A 20,621-nucleotide genomic window follows, 5' to 3' on the forward strand; every position below is an offset into this window, starting at 1 on the left:
AACAACACTTTTCTACACACGGTACCAACTGCAGAACGACCTCAATTGTAAATTTGACTAAATCCCCCTGAAATAATCTCTCAACTAGCCCCGGGTTTCCTTGGGTGGGAAACACTCCCTCTCAATCATTCCTTCGCACCATACATGCTGCACTCGCATTCAGTCTCGCGCTGCTGACCCGCATTCATTCCATAAATGCTTATTCACATTTCCACACCTCCATTCACACTGGCACCATCTACCTAACTAATTCCCACTGGCGAACTCATGCTCACCCTGTCATCCTTTACACTATGCACATTCCTTTTAACTTTATGTCGCTAAGCTGGAGCTATGTCCCCACTACATGTCAACCGTCTATACTCAAAAACACTCTGTCTCTAATACTACCATCTTGTACTAATCCCCCCTTCTAACTAATGCTATTCCCCCTAACCTCATGCTCCTGTGCCCCCATGGAGGCAACTATGTCTCGTGCCCCCATGTGGGCATTACTATTCTAATACTCTCCCCCTTCTGAACTCATCGAGCCTAGTGCTCCTTTGCCCCAGTTATGAGGGCTACTTCTAGTACCCTCACCGGAATAATTATTTTTACACAACCCCCCCTCCCCCAACTTATTCTATTGCTTTCTAATGCTCCTTTGCCCTGTGGTGGGGCAGCCTTACCTGTGTGCTCCCACATGGATTCAAAAACTCTCTGCTCTACTCTGCTCTACTCTACTGAGTGAGTGAGATCCTGTGTCTGCAGAGGTGCTTGACCATTTATCAAGAGGTCCTTCACCTGCAATTTATGTTTTTTTTTAATTTTTGCCACTGGGCGTCAGGGGTTTCCCACGGTGAACCAAGCTGTCCCTGTTCGCCATGCTCACTGTTCATGCCACGGAACCTCCGTGTACATCACAGGCACACGGACCGTTTTGCGGCCCCTTGCCCATCTTTTCACACGGGCCGTCTTGCGACCTTTCATGCACCAAACGTGCAGACGAGCCATCTCACGGTCTCCAACATACTCTTTCACTCCGTAGGACCCTCACACACTTACTTGCTGTCCTTCCACGCACACTGGATGTCCCACGGAGGTCCCGTGACCGATCAAGCCGTCTGTGCCGGCTGCACCATGCACATCACACATGGCATGCCCCACAACCTGGCTGGTGCGGGTGGTATGTATGCGCATCTGGCTGGCATGGGTGGTGCCAGCACAAGTGACTCGAGTACGAGCGGCCCCAGTCCTTCCAAGTGAGCAGGGGATGGTTTGACTTTCAAGCAGTGCTACGTTTTCTGCAACGTCAAACTGACAAGCGAGCGTGCCTCTGCTGACCAGGAGAAGGCTGAAACGTCCTCTGCTCAACTGTCACAGCTCATCGAGGAGAAGGGGTGCCTGCCAGAGTAGGTGTTCAACACTGAAGGGACTAGTCTGTTTTGGAAAAAGATGCCAACGCAAACTTTTATCTCGAAGCATGAGGGGACAGCATCATGATTTTAGTCTGCAAAGGATCGGGTATCTTTTTTTTTTCTTCTTTTTTTTTTGTATACCTTGTCGAGGCTCGTATGAGAGCTAACACACACCGCACAGCAAGGGGGCATGAGACAAGAGGGGAGGGAGTGGGAAGGACAAAACAGTGGGGAACAGACACATTAGGTGAACTGTGAAAGGGAGAGGGATGGGGATGGGACGGGGAACATGGAGAATAGAATATGGACATCACAGGGACTTTCAGGAACAGAAGGAAAACAGGGAATTTGAAGAAGGTGGGCTTGGGGGGATTATTGGGGGTAGAAAAGATCGAGGATTTGGATGGGGGATGATAGGTGGTGGTGAATAGCTGTTTTGAAGGCCTGGAGGGAAGAATGGGATTGAATAGAGTGAGGGAGTTTATTCCAAAGGCAGGAAAAAAGAGGAATGAAAGAGTGAAGGTTAGCAGTGATTCGTGATTTTGGTAGTTTTACCAGAAGGGGGTTGTTGGCGGACCTTGAGCGCCCTGTGGAAATGTGGTGGGTACAAATCGCAGAGAGCAGGGGGGGGGGCAAGGCTGGAGAGGAGACGGTAGAAGACAGAAAGACCACCGACCAACCTGCGGTGATTGAGTGAGAGGCCCAAAGACTCAGCCTCATCGCGGGAGATGCCAATGATCCGAAATGCCGTGGTTTCCACAGCGTGAAGCCGAGAAAGGTGGGAGGCAGGAGCACCAGCCCAGAGGGGAGAGCAGTACTCTATCAGGCTGCGGACAAAAGCTTTGTAAGTGGTCAGGAGCTCAAGAGGGCCGAGGAAGGACTTTGCACGACGGAGGATTCCCAGTCGGCGACTGGCTTTGGAGGCGAGGTTTGAAATGTGTCTTTCCCAGGAAAGGTCATGGCAGATAGTGAGACCCAGAAGCTTGAATGAAAGGACTTCTTCCAGAGGATTGTTGAGAAAGTGGATGGGGGGGGGGGGGTTCTAAACAGTCCTTTCGAAGAGACATAGTGAGAGTGTGAGATTTGTCCGGATTGAAAGACGTGTTCCACGTGTTGGACCAGTTTGTGATTTTATCCAGATCTGCAGTGAGCGAAGAAGCTGCTGCTTTCCGGTCTGAGGGATGACCGATGGTACGGCAGAGAGTGGAGTCATCAGCAAAGAGATATAGAGGATTTTCCAGAGAGTCGGAGAGATCATTGATGAAAACCAGAAAAAGAACAAGGCCCACAACGCTACCTTGAGGAACTCCAGCCTGGACAGGAAGAGGGGATGAAAGAACTCCATTTAGGGCCACACGTTGACTGCGACAGGAGAGGAAGTCTGCGAGCCATGAGTGGAGATGGCGTTGGATACCATCGGAAGAGAGTTTGGTGAGCAGGGCAGGGTGCCAGACTGTGTCAAAAGCACGTGATATGTCCAGGGATACGGCTCCGATTTCCTGTCTGGCATTGAGAACCTCCATCCATTGTTGGGAGAGCAGAAGCAGCATATCCAGGGTAGAGTGACCTGGTCTGAAACCAAATTTATGATCGGAAATCAAGCCATTGGAGAAGAGGAAGGATTTAATGTCTGAAGCGATGATGGATTCCATAACCTTGCTGATGATTGGGAGAAGGCTGATTGGTCTGTAGTTGCAGGGATCTGTTTTTGCACCTTTTTATGCAGGGCAGTGATGTTTGCTGATTTCCAAGCAGATGGCAGATGACCTTGGGCAAATGAGAGGGTGAATAGAACAGAGAGAGGGTGAGCAAGAGCAGAAGAGCAGACTTTGAGGACACGTGGGCTGTGCAAATCTGTTCTCTGAGCAAACCTAAAATCTGACTGGATGAGGAAGCACATGATGCTGTGCCATTCCCTGAACCCACTTGCTCTCAAGGGCAAGAACAAGCACGCGCTGCCCATGTTTTGGAGGGCCACCAGGAAGGCGTGGGTGACAGCAGCAATTTTCATGGACTGGTTCCATAACTATTTCATCCCTTGGGTGGAGAGGTACTTGGTGGGGGGGGGGATACAACCTTGCGTTCAAGGTTCTCCTGCTCGTCGCCAACACTCCTGGCCACCCCTGGGACCTGATGGTGGTTCACCTAAATATCTAGGTGATCTTCCTGCTACCCAACACCACCTCGCTGATTCTTCCGCTCAACTAAGGGGTAATCTCGACTTTCAAAACCTATTGTACCCACCAAACCTTTCTCCACATTTTGGATGTGACCCCGAGCTCACCGTCGGGCGGTGTTGGAAGGAATTCAACATAGCCCGCTGCATCGGCAAAATCAGTCACTGGACAAGGTGAGAGCCTCCACCCTCAATGTCTGCTGGCAAAACCTGCGGCCACAGGCAGTGAAGAACTTCAGAGGCTTTCCCGCATACATTGCGGAGAGGAATGAAATTGTTGGGTTGGCACAGCAGGTGGGAGGGGAAGGCTTTAGCCCCATGAAGCCTGAGGAGTTGGATGCTCTTATCACGTTGCATGCCGAGGAGTTGGAAGCCATTACCAAGATTTCCGTGGAAGAGGAGGAAGAGGGCATTGATGAGGAGGAAGAGGTATCGAGGTCCAACCTCACAGTTAAGCTTCTGGGTGAGATGCTGAAGGAAATGCAGCAAACCTGCACAGTATCTCTTACGGAGCACAAACGTAATGTCGTTGCAATAAGGTGAATTTTAATAAGGTAACAATTACTGAGAAGCTGTTAGATGCTGAGGTGCCATCATGGAGCGTTACCTGAAGTTCAAGAGTGGGTTAGATGACATGATGCTGCCTTGCAAGGAGCTACATCGAAACCTGCGGCAATCTACCAGGCAGCTCACGGTCACCATTTAATTTTTTTCCGCCCTGGTCCGTCCACCTCAGGAGTATCAGCACCCTCTCCTGCCTCTCCTGCACCCCTTTGGTGAGCGACTCAAGACCCTCACGTGCTTCAGCGCCCTTACCTACATTCCTTTCAGTGCCTGACTTGTCAGCACCCTCACCTGCGTGGTCTTCAGATGACTCCATTTAGTTCACTGGATTTTAAATCATCATCATCATCATCATTTGAAAAGTTGTGTGTGTTTGTGCAAATAAAAACTTGTAAACGGTACCTGCTGCTTTTTTTTTAACGGAACAGTTGGTTAATCACTTTTAATAAACTGCAATCACATTCCTTCAATAAACATTGGAAATGGTAAATGGTGTTTTATTTTTATTTTTAATTTGTAAGCATCTTTTATGAAACTGTAATCATGTGCATTCTCAGTTGAAAAGATGTTCAACTTTTAAAAGTTTCCGCTACGAATTGGAAACCGCTGGGAGTCAATTCCCCTTTTTCCTATTGAAACAATGCGTGACATCCATGGCTTCACCATTCGTGGCTTAATCAGGAACCGCTGGGAACGGCCCCCTTTTTTCCCATTGAAACAATGCGTGACATTTACGGTGTCAACATTTGGAGTTTCGCCATTTGCGGTATTTTTCACGTGTGACAAACCGCCGCGAACCTATCCCCCCTTTTTCCATTGAAACAATGCCCCGCTATGTGCGGATTCACTATTTGTGGCATTTTCCCAACCTCCATTCCAAAGCTTCGTTTTCCCATATGTGCATGTACAGGGCAACTCCCTTCCACTTCCCGCGTATTGTGCACATCTAACAAAGAGATGACTTATGTTGTGAAAATGAAATCTGCACGATGGGCTAAATTGTCTTTCATCTCCTCGGTTCAAATGGGAACCATTTGAACTAACTGGCTGTCAATTCCTTTGGTTTTTGGAATCACATTGTTTATAATTTGGCCTTTCCTACACTGGCAATATGTGGCAAATACCTTTGGAAAAATCGTCTTTGGGCCTGTGTAAGAATGACACTCTTATTTGGGCCGACTTGGCCTGCAGGTACCTTCGATTGATGCAAAACCATATGCTTTGAAATTTCACTCATTGCTGGTTTTGCTATTTTACTATCAGTGCAAATGACCATATTTGTGCTCAGCTAATTATATGGAGCTTTTGGGTCAAGCTCATCCTCTGCCCTCATCATTACCTCTGCCACCGAATGTGGATGGAGGTTATGTTTTCACCCCTGTCTGTCTGTTTATTTGTTTGTGAACAGGATATCTCAAAGTTATGGACGGATTTGGATGAAACTTGGTGGACTGGTTGGGTGTGTGACAAGGATGATTTGATTCGATTTTAGTGAAGATCTGGATCTGGATCCGGATACTAGAATAAAAAAGAACAACATTTCAAGTAATTCTTCACCATTGAGAGATAGGGTGAAAAAAAAAATATATATATATATATTTTTTGAATCGAACCCCCTAACTTGAGGCAGCAGGGCACAAATCGAGTCCCATCACAGTGCTTGCTCCACAACCTGCCAGCAACAAGTGTCACCTGCCATGCGAGCACATTGTCTCTGTCCTACTAATCACCAGTCAGGAGGCTTGCAGCCAGGAATACTAAATTCAACTAAAGAAGCATGCTGACTCTGTCACAACGCTGACGTCATGTATATAAATTATGCCAACACATCACCTCTAAACTAGCAGGCATCCGTATGGTCCTTTGTTCTTAAAATTCACCCTTCGTTGATCTGCTAATCTAATGCATTCATTAAAATTCACCTTATTGCAACGACATTACGTTTGTGCTCCATAAGAGATACTGTGCAGGTTTGCTGCATCTCGTGAGCCTTTCTCAGCTTGTATTTCTAAAAATGTTTGAAGATGCTATGCCTGTACTGAACTTTAAATTGACCTGTGATTGTTATGTCAATAGGTCGTGTTATTTGGATTACAAGTTACCGGTTCCTTCATGTCCAAGGTTGCCCATAATGAGAGGATCCCCATTTTGAAGCTTGGCGCCAGCTTTTAATGGATGTTCCTTTTATGGTTGCATTAATGTTCAGCCTTGGCTTGGGCCCAGGTTGGCTGATCTGTGAGATTCCAGCATGCTCGGCGAACAGACCATCTGTTTGAACCAAATTTTAAAATGTTAAATAATTTAATATCCCAGAAACATAATTGACAAAGTGCACCAGAAATTTAATTGGGAAATTAGATTTTCATCAGAGCATTTTATTTTGCCTAATTCATTCATTCACTGCATATACTGTGCAAACTACAGATGTGTAATGTGAAAATTAGTCTTGGGAGATGAACTGGCTGACATCAGACGTTATCACACTGGACGCTTCATTGCACTGTGGTCTGGTCAGCAGATATAATTAGATTTGTTTTTGAATTTTTTTTTTCACAGGAATTGAAATTAAAATTGATTAATAATCCTGCGGCTCTATCAGGAGAAACTAAAAAGCAAAAACAGTATTTAAGAAAAAATTGAAAGACCAGAACAAATGGAGGGGTCTTTAGTAATCCCTCAGGAACCTTTTTTTAACTGCATTGACACTGAATTCATTGTTTCTCGTATAATGTTTTGCAATGGAACAATTGCGTATTATGTGCTATTTTAAAATGTTTGTTGTGGATAGACACTAATTGTAAATATAGAGTCGAGTAAAAATGAAATTAGGGTTCATGATTGAAGATAGATTTTAATCCCAGGTTAGAAAATACTGTTCTTTTTTTCTTTTTTTCTTTCTTTTGTATCCAGTCAAGGTTCGTGGACGAGCTAGAACACTGAATGGATCGGGGCGTAATAGAACAAAAGGAACAGTGGGGGCGCGGGGGGGAGAAGCATCAACAGTAGGATTGAAGGACAGGATCTAGGGAGACGTGGGCAAACAATGGGAGTGGGGAGGGAATGGGGGGCTGGAAAGCATGCATAGGGTGGACAATATGGATATAGAAGGAAACACCAATGAGGGAAAACTAACTTTGGAAGGGGGATGGTTCAGGGGGTGGGAGTGAGTTCACGGGGGTAGAAAAGATCATGGTTTTCGATTGGGGATGATCTGAGATGGTTTGAACAGCTCTTTTGAAGGATTACTGAGGAATGCATCAAAGTTCTGAAAATAGACTTTTGCTTGAAGTTTGCATTTATGGGGCTCAATAGTGGGTTTTCATATTGTATTCAAGATTACTCAGACTTAGATTATGACAATTACTTAGATTTTGCTCAGGACAACCTTTCAGGTGAAAATGCATAACGATGTTGGTTCAATGAAATCCCTGCCTGTGATTGACATCACTTCTCCTTTATTTTTTTTTTGCCCCAATCAACACATTGCACACGTGTTGAACAATGCCGATGAAGCTGAGTCATAAACAATGTGATTCTGTATTTTCAAGTTTGAAAGCAGTGTGACGCACTGGCAACATTCAGTACATCAACGACTAAAAGTAGAAGTGTGCGTGCATCATGTTACCGTACTAACCTGTGAACCGGTGATGGGGTTTTGACCAAACTTGGTACAGTATACGTATAAGTATATATTATTTTGCAAAGATGAATTGATTAGATTTCCATGTCAAAGGTCAGAGGTCATGCCAGGTAAATCTGTGATACTTGAGAACAGCTGAAGGGATTAAAATCAAACTTGGTACAAGTATGTATAATGATGTAATAATGTGGGCGGAGGCATATCGGTCGATGTCTCAATGTCGAAGAGTGCCGTTCTAGTTTCGAAAGGGTTCCTGTTGTCGTAGAATAATAAAAAAATACTTCCGTTGGAAAGTTAATAATTGATTCACTTGGAGCAAAAATGAGTTTCCTTTTCATCATAATAATACCTGTTTTGAGAGCCTGCCTTTCTGAGAGGGGAGAGGAAGAACCAGGATTTGGAGCTTCAATGTAGTGGTTCCAATGGTACGACAGCAGGAACCCTTTAGAATAAAGCGTGATGGACATGGAAGGAGCACACCAAATTACATACATTATCGTAATATTCCTCAAAGCAATTAGAGCAATGCATAATGGTGTACAAAAGTAGCACACAGACAACAATAACAACAACAACAACAACAACTACAAGATCAGTAGCAATAATAACGACTATGTGTTTATAAAATATCCTTTTTTCAGGTATTTAATTTCATTGTGCATATTTGTTGAGACTTGCGGATATACATGCAATATGTTTGTGTAGTGCAACATGCTGTCTTATGATTAAACCCATCAGTGAAGCAATGGGTAGGCACGGCTAGTTACCATCGCGACCAAAGATGGACAAAGGTTATGCTTTAACTGCTGTTTGGCTGTTTGTCTGTCTGTCGCTTAGTGAGCAGGATATCTCACAAAGTTGTGGATGGCTTTGCACGAAACTTGGTGGACAGTTTGGGTGTGTGACACAGACAAATTGATTCAATTTTGGTGAAGATCCAGATCTGGATCTGAGAATTTTTTTAGTGATCTTACACCATTTAACAATCGGGCCAAAAATGATACATAGTATGATATCTCAAAAATTTATGGATGGAGTCAGATGATATTTAGTGGATGAGTTGGGAAGGTGGCAAGAACAAACAGACTAGATTTTGATTCATGTCCAGATGCAGATCCGGCCTATCGGTGGGATACAAAACGTAAACTGTTCAGCCTGGTAGAGTTATGTGCTCTCATGCGAGTTAAAACATGTGCCTGGTTAAAAAAAAACATATAGCCTAGCAATAAATGTTATGCTCAAACACAAATTTTTAAACAGTGTAACTGACACCTTGACACTTCAAGTGTCATTAAGGATGCACTAAAGATTGCATCATGTGGAACGTCAATGATTATAAACCAGTCCTTTTCAATAAAGAACATTCTTTCTCGAGTTGCATGCAAAGAGTCGTGCTACAATCTAAACACATGGTAAATGGTTCTTGGTGCAGAATGTTGCAGAAAATTCTAAATATGGAGGAGGATCTGCTCCGATGTATGCTTGAATTCACATCCAGAGAAGGATGAACCTCCCTGCCATCTTCAACTACTCTCACCAAGATCAGAACACAGACAGTGAGACCATGATCGTTTTGCCTAGGCATCATTTTTTGTTTACGACGATGGATGTGTGCATATCAAGGAAGGATACCCAAGGTTCATCTTGAACAAAAAAACGATCGAGAGGGGGATTGGTCAATGAGATCTCACCTGCACCCTTTTAAAACATGCTTCGAATGTGCTGTTGCGAACACTACAGGAGTTCCAGTAATTGGTTCAGCTTTCTTCAGGTATATAGTGAGATGCAAAGGCTTAGCTAAAGTCTTACTGTCTCATGGGAGACATAACATGGTACTGAGCATTTGTCATGGATGCAGAAGTCGACTCGTTGAAATTATTTTGCTTGGAGGGTGATGCACTTTCTGGTCACATCAAAGTTCAATTACAGGCTTTATGAAATTTTCTGTTCTTTTCTCTCATCTTCCACATGGTAAACTGTGTATGAACATAGACAGCCATTCATTAAATGGCACAGCATGGAACACCTCTTTGTTTTGAGATCTGGTTTTAATGTTATGTTTGAAGAAAATGATTAAATTCTTAGGTTTTTTTTTTGTCGAGCATTCTTATTAATTTGTTTTCTTTTCTTTCAATCCTTCACGTTTGTTTCACTTTAAAGCATAAACATAATGTCCATCTGATTAATAAATATTACATATAGTACTTGGTAGTTTTCGATGTAATTTCATATGATGTGATGCTTATCTGCGTGAAAATGACCCAAACTTGAGCAATCTTATGAAAACCAAAAGTTTCTCTGTTGATTCTGATGTTATGCTGGGCTATAAACAACAGATATGTTTTTATTTTCTGTAATGGGCCTGTGTCGGAGTGGCGATCTGTCCAGGATTGTAACCCTTGCTAAAGAAACTGCTGAAAGGCAGAACTGACACGCTGCATAGAGCATGATGTGTAACACAACAGGCCTGCCAACTGGCCTGTTTTGCATTCACATCTGAACCCATGGCTTGTAATGCTGGGAACCGAAGTGCAAGTCCAATATTCGTTACGTATTTCTCCAGTGTGTTTTTACATCCTAGTAATCCATGTAATGTCCTATATTGTATGTGATTTGTCTGTACAAGCTCCTCCTGAGTTCAATATAAAGAATACAAATAAAGATTTTAAGACCAATGTTCTGCTTCGCAGGAGCCATTCTTGCTTTCATGATCGGAATATATCGCATCCCACTGCAGCAGTGCCATGACATGTATCGACAATTGGCCTCTGACATCTTCAGGCAGAATGTTATCTTGGGTGCAGTCAAGATGGGGTGGAGCCACGCCTTCTATGACAGCCAGGCATGGGAGCGACTGCTTCGGTGAGGAAACTCTGCACAAAATGTTTCATATTGCAGCAATACCTCCTAACCAAAATTGTATATAAACGGCCCGTTTCTTCAAGAACACAATCTCCATATAACTCTCCCCACTTTGCATACCAGTTGTGCTCCAACTTATATTAATTGGCTTTTTTTCTGACTGTTTAGCGCAGTTGTGTTGACCTTTCACCCTCTGTTGTACTGTTCTTTCATGAGCTTGGACCTCCTGATTAAATATCTAATAACCCCCCCCCCTAAATAACTAGAGCCAGTTGGGCTGATCTTGCTCAGTGTGAGTTGTCAAAAGGTGAATTATATTTTGCTTGAGGATTGAGAGATTAACATTTTAAATTGTTTTTACATCTATCTTGTTAACTTTGGTTTAACTGTTATCCCTTAATCTTTATCCCTAGCATATGAAAAGGAATTGTAAATGTTAATCAATTGACTATGCCTCTTACCCGCCATCCCCCCCCCCTTCCCCTTCCTCCAATCCCATGAAAAGTAAAACGGAATTTTATCTTCATTTGGATTCTGGCTGTTTGTAGAACTTTGTGAGACTGCTTTGGTGACTTTAGACAAGATAGGCCCAAAATGATGCCAAGTAGTCAAACCAATGGTCTTTCAATTCACAGTGCAAGGACATTGTTGCATCACCAGACTACCCACCCAAAGGGTTCCTCTTATAAAGACACTGTAGAATATTTACTGATTAAAATCAAATCAAGAATGCTTCTGCTCCTCCCTCAGTGATGGTTGGAGGCCCTAAATATTCAAACAAGAGGTTAGGATCATCTCCCTGGACATGTCTGAAAATCGACAGTCTGGCATCCTTCTTTGTTTGGCATGCTCTCCATCTGTGGCATAGAAGGCCACCTTAACTCTTGGATTTCTGACTTCATTCACTTATGCAGTCGGTGTATTGCTGTCAATGGATCCCGTTCCTCTTCTCTTCTCCACTCACAATGAATGCTGCAGTCGTCCCCAAGGTAGTGTGTTGGGACCAATAGTGTTCCTCATCTATACGATGTCCGTCTAAAAGCAACGGGACCGAGCCTGCTGTGTGCTCCACTTACACAACTTGATTGAATGGGTTGCGTCAGTCTTTCGCAACATTCCAGCAATATATATGATTGGTGATGGTTGACTGCGCTCATTGTGTGATTTTTTACAGGTCGTGCTTTACACGTTGTCTAGTCTGAGTCATCGTGCTATGAGTCATTAGCAGAGAGCCAATCTTAAGTTTCTTGCCAAGCTTGGCAAAACACCTTCCGAATCCTTCGCAATGCTGCAGCAAGTCTACAGGGAAGAAACGATGTCAGGTACATGTGCATTTGAATGGCACAAGAGGTTCAAAGAGGGATGGGAAGAGGTTGAAGACTAACCACGGTCTGGAAGACCTTCAACGAGCAGAACGGAGGACAACATCGAGTGTGTGAAGCAGATAGTGTGTGCAGATCGTCGACTCACAGTGCGGATGATTGCTGAGGAACTTTCCATCAATAAGGACACTGTCTAGACTCTAGAGCATCATCACTGAAAATCTCAAAATGCGCAAGGTGTGTGCAAAGATGGTCCCCAAGCTGTTGTCAAAGGACCAGAAACAGCAAAGAGTCAGTCTGTCAAGACATTATCGAGTGCCTCGAGGACGATCCAGACCTGCTCGGGAGAGTCATCACTGGCGATGAATCATGGATATTCGAATACGATTCCGAGACCAAACGGCAGAGTTGTCAGTGGAAAAGTCCGGCATCATCAAGACCCAAGAAAGCAAGGTTGTCGAAGTCGAAGGTCAAGGTGATGCTCATCACGTTTTTTGATATTAAGGTCATCGTCCACTTTGAGTTTCTTCCACAGCATCAAGCAGTGAATTAATACGTGTAGAAGGAGATCCTCCGGCGCCTCATGAGATCAGTCCGGGACAAGAGGAGGGACCTGTGGGAGAACAACGCCTGGGTGCTCCACCATGACAACACCCCTGCTCACAGTGCCCTGAGCATCTGACAGTTTATGGTGGAAAGGAACGTGCCAACTCTGGAGCAACCCCCATCACTTGGCCCCTTGTGATTTTTTTTTCCTATTCCCCAAGCTCAAGGGTGTGATCAAGGGGACCAGATTTCCTGATGTGGAGGCCATCAAAAGGGTCGTGACGACGGAGCTCCAGAGGATTCCAGAAGAAGCCTTCCGGGGGTGCATCGAAGCGTGGAAGAGGATGATCAAGTGTGTGAGACTGGAGGGAAACTATTTTGAAGGGGACAAGATGTGATTTCAATATATTTTTTGGAATAAAATTTCGGTGAAGTCAGTCCCATTACTTTTTAGACGGACCTCATATTAATTCCCTTTCCAATGTTCTGGAAAACCCTCTCTTCCGATTCCTTTTTGCCGACAACTCCACTTTGTGTCATACATTATCCCATCCCTCTGCTCGACAGACAGCATTTGCATCTCTGCTGACCTCAAAAAGATTAGACTCTGGTTTGATAAATGGAACATGCCCTTCAATCCTGGAAAATCTCAATCTCACAATATTGCTCCAGAATGATCGTCAAACTAGTCCACCCATAGATATCGTTGCCTCTGGATATCTCCAAGAGGACAGCATGTCTTCGAAAGACCATGGACGTCATTTGCAACTCTCAACTCTGGCCGGATCTTCATGCCCAAGGTCGGTTTACTATTCTGTTGAGTTAAGCGAGGCAAAAGGGGAATTGACCGTGCCTGCGGTTATGCAACAGACCTTAGGCGGTCAGCCGAACAGAGCTCATGTCATGTAACCACATCTGAGATTGAACTTAGATTACGAATCTGAGCTGTCCAAACACCTCAGCAGTCTTATGCCGTCATCAGAATGGATAGAATAAATCAGGACACATTTTCTTGATTGGCCTTTAGTGGCAGTAATAAAAATGCAAGTACTTCCAGTGGCAGGCAAAAAAGTATTTACAAGGAGAGAAAACAATGGAATGACTTGTATGTAAAACAATTGATCACAGCACGTATACATTCCCAAATTATCCCCGACGTGACAAACCCACCTTCGGAACTCTATCAATAACTTGTCACGCTCCAGTACCTTGTGCCAGCATCATGCATCTGATATGGAAGGGAGAGATGCGTCATTGGCAAAGAATGATGAGATGAGTGATTGGCGAAGAGGATGAGATGAGGATAGAAAGAAATAGATTGGACAGAACGGACCCTTGCACACCTCTTACTTGTTGATTCTAGCTTCCACGTCCTGACAGAAACCGGAACCCTCCGCGTTCTGCTTCTTGCACAGCCATGCCACCGACGTTTCCCTGTGGACTGGTGACGTCACTCGCGGCACGTATTCAACGAGTCTCCTTGCAGGACACCCGGTGCTGTCAATAAGGCAAAGGGTCCAGCGACATAGAAATTGGATGTGGAAATGTGAAAGCGAAGGTGTACAGGGGTTGTAGGTGAAGAAATAAGGAAAAGAGTGAAAGAAAAGAGACAGAAGATGCAGGAAAGGATGAATGATGAAGACGAATGGTGTGACAAAAAATGAATTGACAAAGTGCGAAGGAGAGTGACAGAAGAAACGCAAGTGAGCAAAGCAAAATGCAAAATTATTGTAATCTCCCATAATGAGGCCGACATACAAGGTATGTGGTGATCACATTGCAGGTAGGTCGGTGGTCTCTGGTTTATCTATTCTTCTACAACATTATTCCCTCTGATCTCTCAATCCTCTGACCCTACCCAGCAACTCCAGGATGCACGCATTCTTCTTGTAACCCAGTAACCCTTCCTGGTTAAATTTCCAAAATCCAAGCCGTGAGTGAGCAAAGCAAAAGGAACTAGAAGGGCACTTGGTAGAGCACAAAGCTCTGTGTTACCTGATCCACGAGAACATATCAGGCCCAATACATTTTTGAAATATCATGCTATACAGTACTAAATCGTTTTTGGCCCTATCTCTCAATGGTGAAGAATTAGTTTTAAGAATTAAATGATTCTCGTATCCAGATCCAGATTCAGATCTTCACCAAAATCGAATCAATTCGTCCTTGTCACACACCCAACATGTCCACCAAGCTTCATCCGGATCTGTCCACAACTTTTTGAGATATCTTGCACACAAACAAACAGACAGACAGAAAGGGGTGAAAACATAGCCTCCTTCACCTTCGGTGGTGGATGTAATAACAGCGAGAATGATGCAAAGAGAGAAAAACAAGAGGACCCTCGTGTTTGTGTGAAAAATAATCATTGAGCCCCCAACAGAGTCTTTCAACCTCTGAAGCTGCAAAGTTTCAAATCCCTGTCTTTCTCCCCCCTCTTCCTCTTCAGAAGCTCTCCACACAGCCTTTTTATACAGATTCAAAACCTCCAATGTTTGAGCCTCGCTTCACCCCCAACCCCCCCCCAACACAATGCATAAAATCTGTGGCTATCACATTGCAGGTAGGTGGGTGGTCTCTCGTTTATCTATTCTTGTCCAACATGATTTCCTATGACCATCTCCAGCAACTCCAGGATGCACGCATTCCTCCAGTAACCCCTTCTTGGTTAAACTTCCAAAATCCAGGCTGATTGCTTCTCCTCAACTCTTTTATTCCGACCTTATTCTGTCTATGGAACCACCCACCAGAGGCCTTTCTGTCTTACTCTTCCCTCCAGGACTTCAAGCAAGCAGGATACCGCCATCTCTTGTCATCCCCAATTTTGCCGATGATCTTTCTTTACCCCTTTCCGAACTCAACCATTTTAATTGCTAGTTTCAGTGTTTCCTACCCTTCTCCCTTTACTCTTTTCCTGTTCATTCATTCCCTTGATGTTTTTCCACACTGTCATTTCAACCTTGCTCTTCCATGAGCTTCACTCCTGTAAAGCAAATAATTAAAATGCAGTGCCCCAGGCAGATAGCTTAATATCCCCCTCCAAAGAATAGTCTACTGCATGAAATACTGCCTCCTGCTGACACGACCAAATTTTTTTTCTCTTTGTCTGCAATGTTCACTTGGTTTCTATGTGTACACATTATATTGATCCTGTTCAGATGAACACTGATAATATTAATCTCCAAAAGTCGAACAGCACTTTCACTTCGTTATGAGCTCCAGAAATCTACCTTGTGTTACATGAACACAAAAATGTGATTTATCTTTCAACAAAATGCACTATTCGCTGTTTCAATATTCCAATCTCTCATTCTTACTTAGACCTCGGTTATTATCGCCCAATCAAGTGAGTACATCTCATAGACTTGAAAACCTTATGTTTCAAATAATAGCATGACACGATGACGGATGCAATATATTTTGCACTTATGTGGATTAAGCTAATTATGATGCATTTCTTTATGCCCAAAGCCATTTTAAATAAAATGTATATTTGCTGCTACGTTGTACTATGCACAGCAAGAGGAGCAATTGTTGCAGTTTTGTAAGCTAATGGTTGTCAGGATGTGAGACCTTGAACAGACTCACTTAGTTGAGAGCAGTGAGATCTTGATGAACCTGGATATTGATTTGGGAGTAATAGATCACCCATGCGTGCATCATTTAGAGGGAGATCATTTGTAGATTATTTGAAAATGAGCTGTAGGAGATGCAAGTGTTGCTTTCTCTGTGTTCACATTTAGTTTAGCCTCGATGCACACATTACCGTGGTCATGATGAAAAAGGTATGGGGAAACTGGTCCATGCAGTCACTGAACAGATGGGGATGGAGGGATGTGTTTCATTTATCACTTTTGTGGTATTTGAATAACAGCTGCATTCAAGTCGGAAGCAAAATGGATGTGCTGGATAATCTACAAGGTCAGGTCTGTATGCATTCAGCACTAATGTAAGATAGCATATGTATTGTTACGAATTTGGGAATTCGATTGCACACAACATTCAGGTTCCTTTAGTCAGTTATGTCGATAAGTGCTTGTTCCCTAGATAATTAACCTTCCATTGTTTAATGGGCAGAAATTGATTAAGTGCGCTGCGAGATTCAATTTAATATTTAGGGAGCGATCATAACACAATGGAGACGCCCCTCCCCCTCTTCTGCGAAGAGGAAGAAGAGCCCTCCTGTCTTGTGATTCATGACGTCAACAACTCCTTCCCACCCGTGGTTGAGCGGGGAATGGAGCACGAGGGCATGAGTCACGCCGGGAGCGGGGGAGGGGGCGGATAGGAATAAAAAAGGGATACTCTGCTTTGTTCGGCTGGCTTTTTCAGTAGAGCTTCGGCTTCTGCTTGGCTTGGGTTAGGGTCGAGGCTTTTTGAAGGCTTTCTGCTTTGGCTTGGCTTTTAGTAAGCTTTTTGCTTCAGCTTGGCTTTTAGCAGGCCTTTGGGTTCTGCTCGGCGAGGGTTGAAACTTTTGGTTCGGTGAGCTTCGGTTCTGCTTGGCGAGGTGGAGACTTTTTGGAGGCTTTTTGGAGAGCTTTTTGCTTCGGCTTGGCTTTTAGCAGGCCTTTGGGTTCTGCTTGACGAGGGTTGAGACTTTTGTTCAGTGAGCTTCGGTTCTGCTTGGCGAAGTGGAGGCTTTTTGGAGAGCTTTTTGCTTCGGCTTGGCTTTTCAGCAGACCTTCGGGTTCTGCTCGGCTCGGAGTTCTTGGTACGTGTTGAGAGAGGCTTTGTTCATCGGAAGAGAGTTGAGCTGGTTGCTCGGCTCGGAGTTCTTGATCGTGTTGTGAGAGGCTTTGTTCATCGGAAGAGAGTTGAGCTGGTTGCTCGGCTCGGAGTTCTTTGTTCGTGTTGTGAGAGACTTTGTTCATCGGAAGAGAGTTGAGCTGGTTGCTTGGCTGGCTCTTCTTGGTTGGTGGAGCTCTTTGTTCTCCGTTTGGTTCCCGGCTTGGTGCGACTCATCGGCCTCATCTTGGAGGTGGTTCTTCGAGATAGCGACGCATCGACGGGAAGGATCGGTGCCTCGTCTCACCAGCACGTGTTCAGAAGCGCGAAAGGATTCGCTGCAGCTCAGGAAGGATCGCGGCCTACGGCGATTGGATCCAGCTCGCTCTCGCTGGAGCCCGGGTTCGAGCAGCTTGAAGACCACACGAGGTGGAGAGGTTCGAGATCGGTTCTGGGTTTCAGCTCATCTGTCCCTCCGAGCTAGAGTCCGTTATTAAAGGCATCAGCCACCATTTCTTGGGTGTGTGTACGTGTGTCCGTGGGCCCGTCTAATAAGTAGGAAACTGTTAAGTGCTTTGTGTGCTGTGAATGATTGCATTGCATTTCATATAGTCGGTATAGTTCTGCTCTTACGTGCTTCCCTCGATCCCCATTATTATTAATAAATACCCCAATTGATAAATGTTTTCAGCTCGTCGTGTCGATTGTTTCATTGACTGAGCATTTCGTGTGTTGGGAGTTAGAAAGCCGTTGGTTTGCCGTAAAAGGGGGACATTCGGACCGACAGTTCTCGGCGATTAAGCCGCTCGGAATCGCGCACGGGAGAGGCTCGCTTCAGCGGCTTGTTCCGTACGAGTTCCGTCGAGGGTGGAATACCCCTGTACTTGGATCACGTGGGTATTTAGGTAAATTGAAGATTGGCAATTGACCCTACCCCACGTGGTCTGCCCATTGGCGTATTTCGGTTCTTGCACAAGGACCCGTCGGCTTCGGAGTTATCCAGGCGGCGATCTATATTCCGGGCGATCGGTCGGGCCAACTCGACTTGCGGCTCTGTCAGAGCGGTCGGCTCGCGGCCGACGCCCCCGGACCGCAACAGTATTGTTTTATATATATATATATATATATATATATATATATATATATATATATATATATATATATATATGTATGTACGAGACGACCCGTGAACCCGTTTGGGTTCCTGTTGTGACAGCGGTTGATTAAAAAAAATCGTTAAAAAAAAAGATAGCTTGAGCGAACTATACCGCTGAGGTTGTTTGCATTGATCAAATACTCCCGAACAGTACTTGACTGAATCGGGAATTGATTTTTTACTAATTTTTTTCGTTGCCCGATTTGAACGAAACTTGATATTGCGCGTCAATGGGAAAAAAAAGGAGAAAAGAAAATCGAAGAAATTATTGTGCGTAATCTTCTGAACGCAATTTTATTTATTTACGAACACGGAAGTATTACATCAAAATGGCGATGTTTATTTTATGCTTAAAAATAAATCGTTCTTTGTCTTTACGAAAAGTTGGAGATTTTTAAATAAATCATTTCAAGAAGAAAAAAAAGATAGCTCCAGCGAACTATACTGCTGAGGTTGTTTGCATTGATCAAATTCTCCCGAAGAGTACTTGACTGAATCGGGAATTGATTTTTTTAATATTTTTTTGTTGCCCATTTTGAACGAAACTTGATAATGCACACCGCAGGAGAATGGTGAGAAATGTGGGCTGAACATTTTTGCGCTATCTTGTACCGTTTTGGCTGTATTTCGGGAACATACATACTGGGATATACATATCCTGGGGGTGGGATATATTAGATAGCAAGTGAACAGTCAGTTCTTGAAGTTGATGTGTTGGATGCAGGAGAAATGGGCAGGAGTAAAGACTTGAGTGACTGACAAGGGCCAAATTGTTATGGCCAGACGACTGGGTCAGAGCATCTCTGAAACGGCAAGGCTTGTGGGGTGCTCCCGGTCAGCAGTGGTGAGTACCTACCGACAGTGGTCCGAGGAGGGATAAACCACAAACCGATGACAGGGTGTTGGGCGCCCAAGGCTCATCGATGCGCGAGGGCAACGAAGGCTGTCCCATCTGGTCTGAACCGACAGAAGGTCGACTGTGGCACAAGTCACAGAAAATTTTAATGGTGGTTACGGGAGGAATGTGTCACAATCCACAGTGCATCGCACCCTGCTGCATATAGGGCTGCGTAGCTGCAGACCGGTCAGAGTGCCCATGATGATCCCTGTCCACTGTCGAAAGCGCCTACAATGGGCACGCGAGCGTCGGAACTGGTCCTTGGAGCAGTGGAAGAAGGTCGGCTGGTCTGATGAGTCCCGTTTTCTTTTATATCGCGTGGATGGCCATGTACGTGTGCACCGTTTACCTGGAGGAGTGATGGCACCAGGATGCACTGTGGGAAGACGACAAGACGGTGGAGGGAGTGTGATGCTCTGGGCAATGTTCTGCTGGGAAACCCTGGGTCCAGCCATTCATGTGGATGTCATTTTGACACGTGTCACCGACATTAAAACATCGTTTCAGACCAGGCACACCTCTTCAGGGCAATGGTATTCCCTGATGGCAGTGGCCTCTTTCAGCAGGATAAATCGCCCTGCCACACTACACACATTGTTCGGGAGTGGTTTGAGGAACATGATGAAGTGTTCACGGTGTTGCCCTGGCCTCCAAATTCTCCAGATCTCAATCCGATTGAGCATCTGTGGGATGTGCTAGACCGACAAGTTCGATCCATGGCGGTTTGATCTCACAACATACAGGACTTGAAGGAGCTGTTGCTAATGTTTCGGTGCCAGATACCACAGGACATCTTCAGGGGTCTTGTGGAGTCCATGCCTTGGTGGGTCGGCGCTGTTTTGGCGGCACACGGAGGACCAACAGCATATTAGGCAGGTGGTCATTATGGTTTGGCTCATCAGTGTATGTGTATATTTGTGTGTGTGTATGTATGTGTGTATATGTGTATATATATATATATATATATATATATATATATATATATATATATATATATATATATATATATATATATATATATATATATATATATATATTTTTTTTTTTTCTTTCTTTTTTTACGAATTTCGCTCGCCGGCGTACGATCGACCACGTAACTCAAATCGCGACTCGTCGCCCACCGGAACGGACAATTCAGTCGTGACCCTCTTGGAACTACCGCCAAGGAGCTAGCCATGGGTGGGGGTTTAACCTCACCACAACCCAGTCCGCATTCTACCCGCGCGAAATAGGGTGAATCGCCGAATGTCGATATACCTAAGTACCCGCGTGGGTAGCGTACCGAGGAGTTGTACCACGCACAGGTCGACTCCGGACACGAACCGCTTAAGTGGC

At 44.6% G+C, this 20,621-nt stretch overlaps 1 protein-coding gene across 1 annotated transcript in view; it reads left to right on the forward strand.

Moving 5' to 3' along the window:
- LOC147014220 (calcium-independent phospholipase A2-gamma-like) overlaps positions 1-20,621 on the forward strand; it is a 204,748-nt gene that overhangs the window by 56,045 nt on the left and 128,082 nt on the right. The window contains 1 exon segment of the mRNA XM_085851990.1: positions 10,468-10,639. Coding sequence (XP_085708116.1) covers positions 10,468-10,639 — 172 coding nt within the window.

This window comes from Eptatretus burgeri, chromosome 13 (genome assembly GCF_056783735.1).
Source record: "Eptatretus burgeri isolate ZD-2024b chromosome 13, Ebu_testis_v1, whole genome shotgun sequence".
NCBI lineage: Eukaryota > Metazoa > Chordata > Myxini > Myxiniformes > Myxinidae > Eptatretus > Eptatretus burgeri.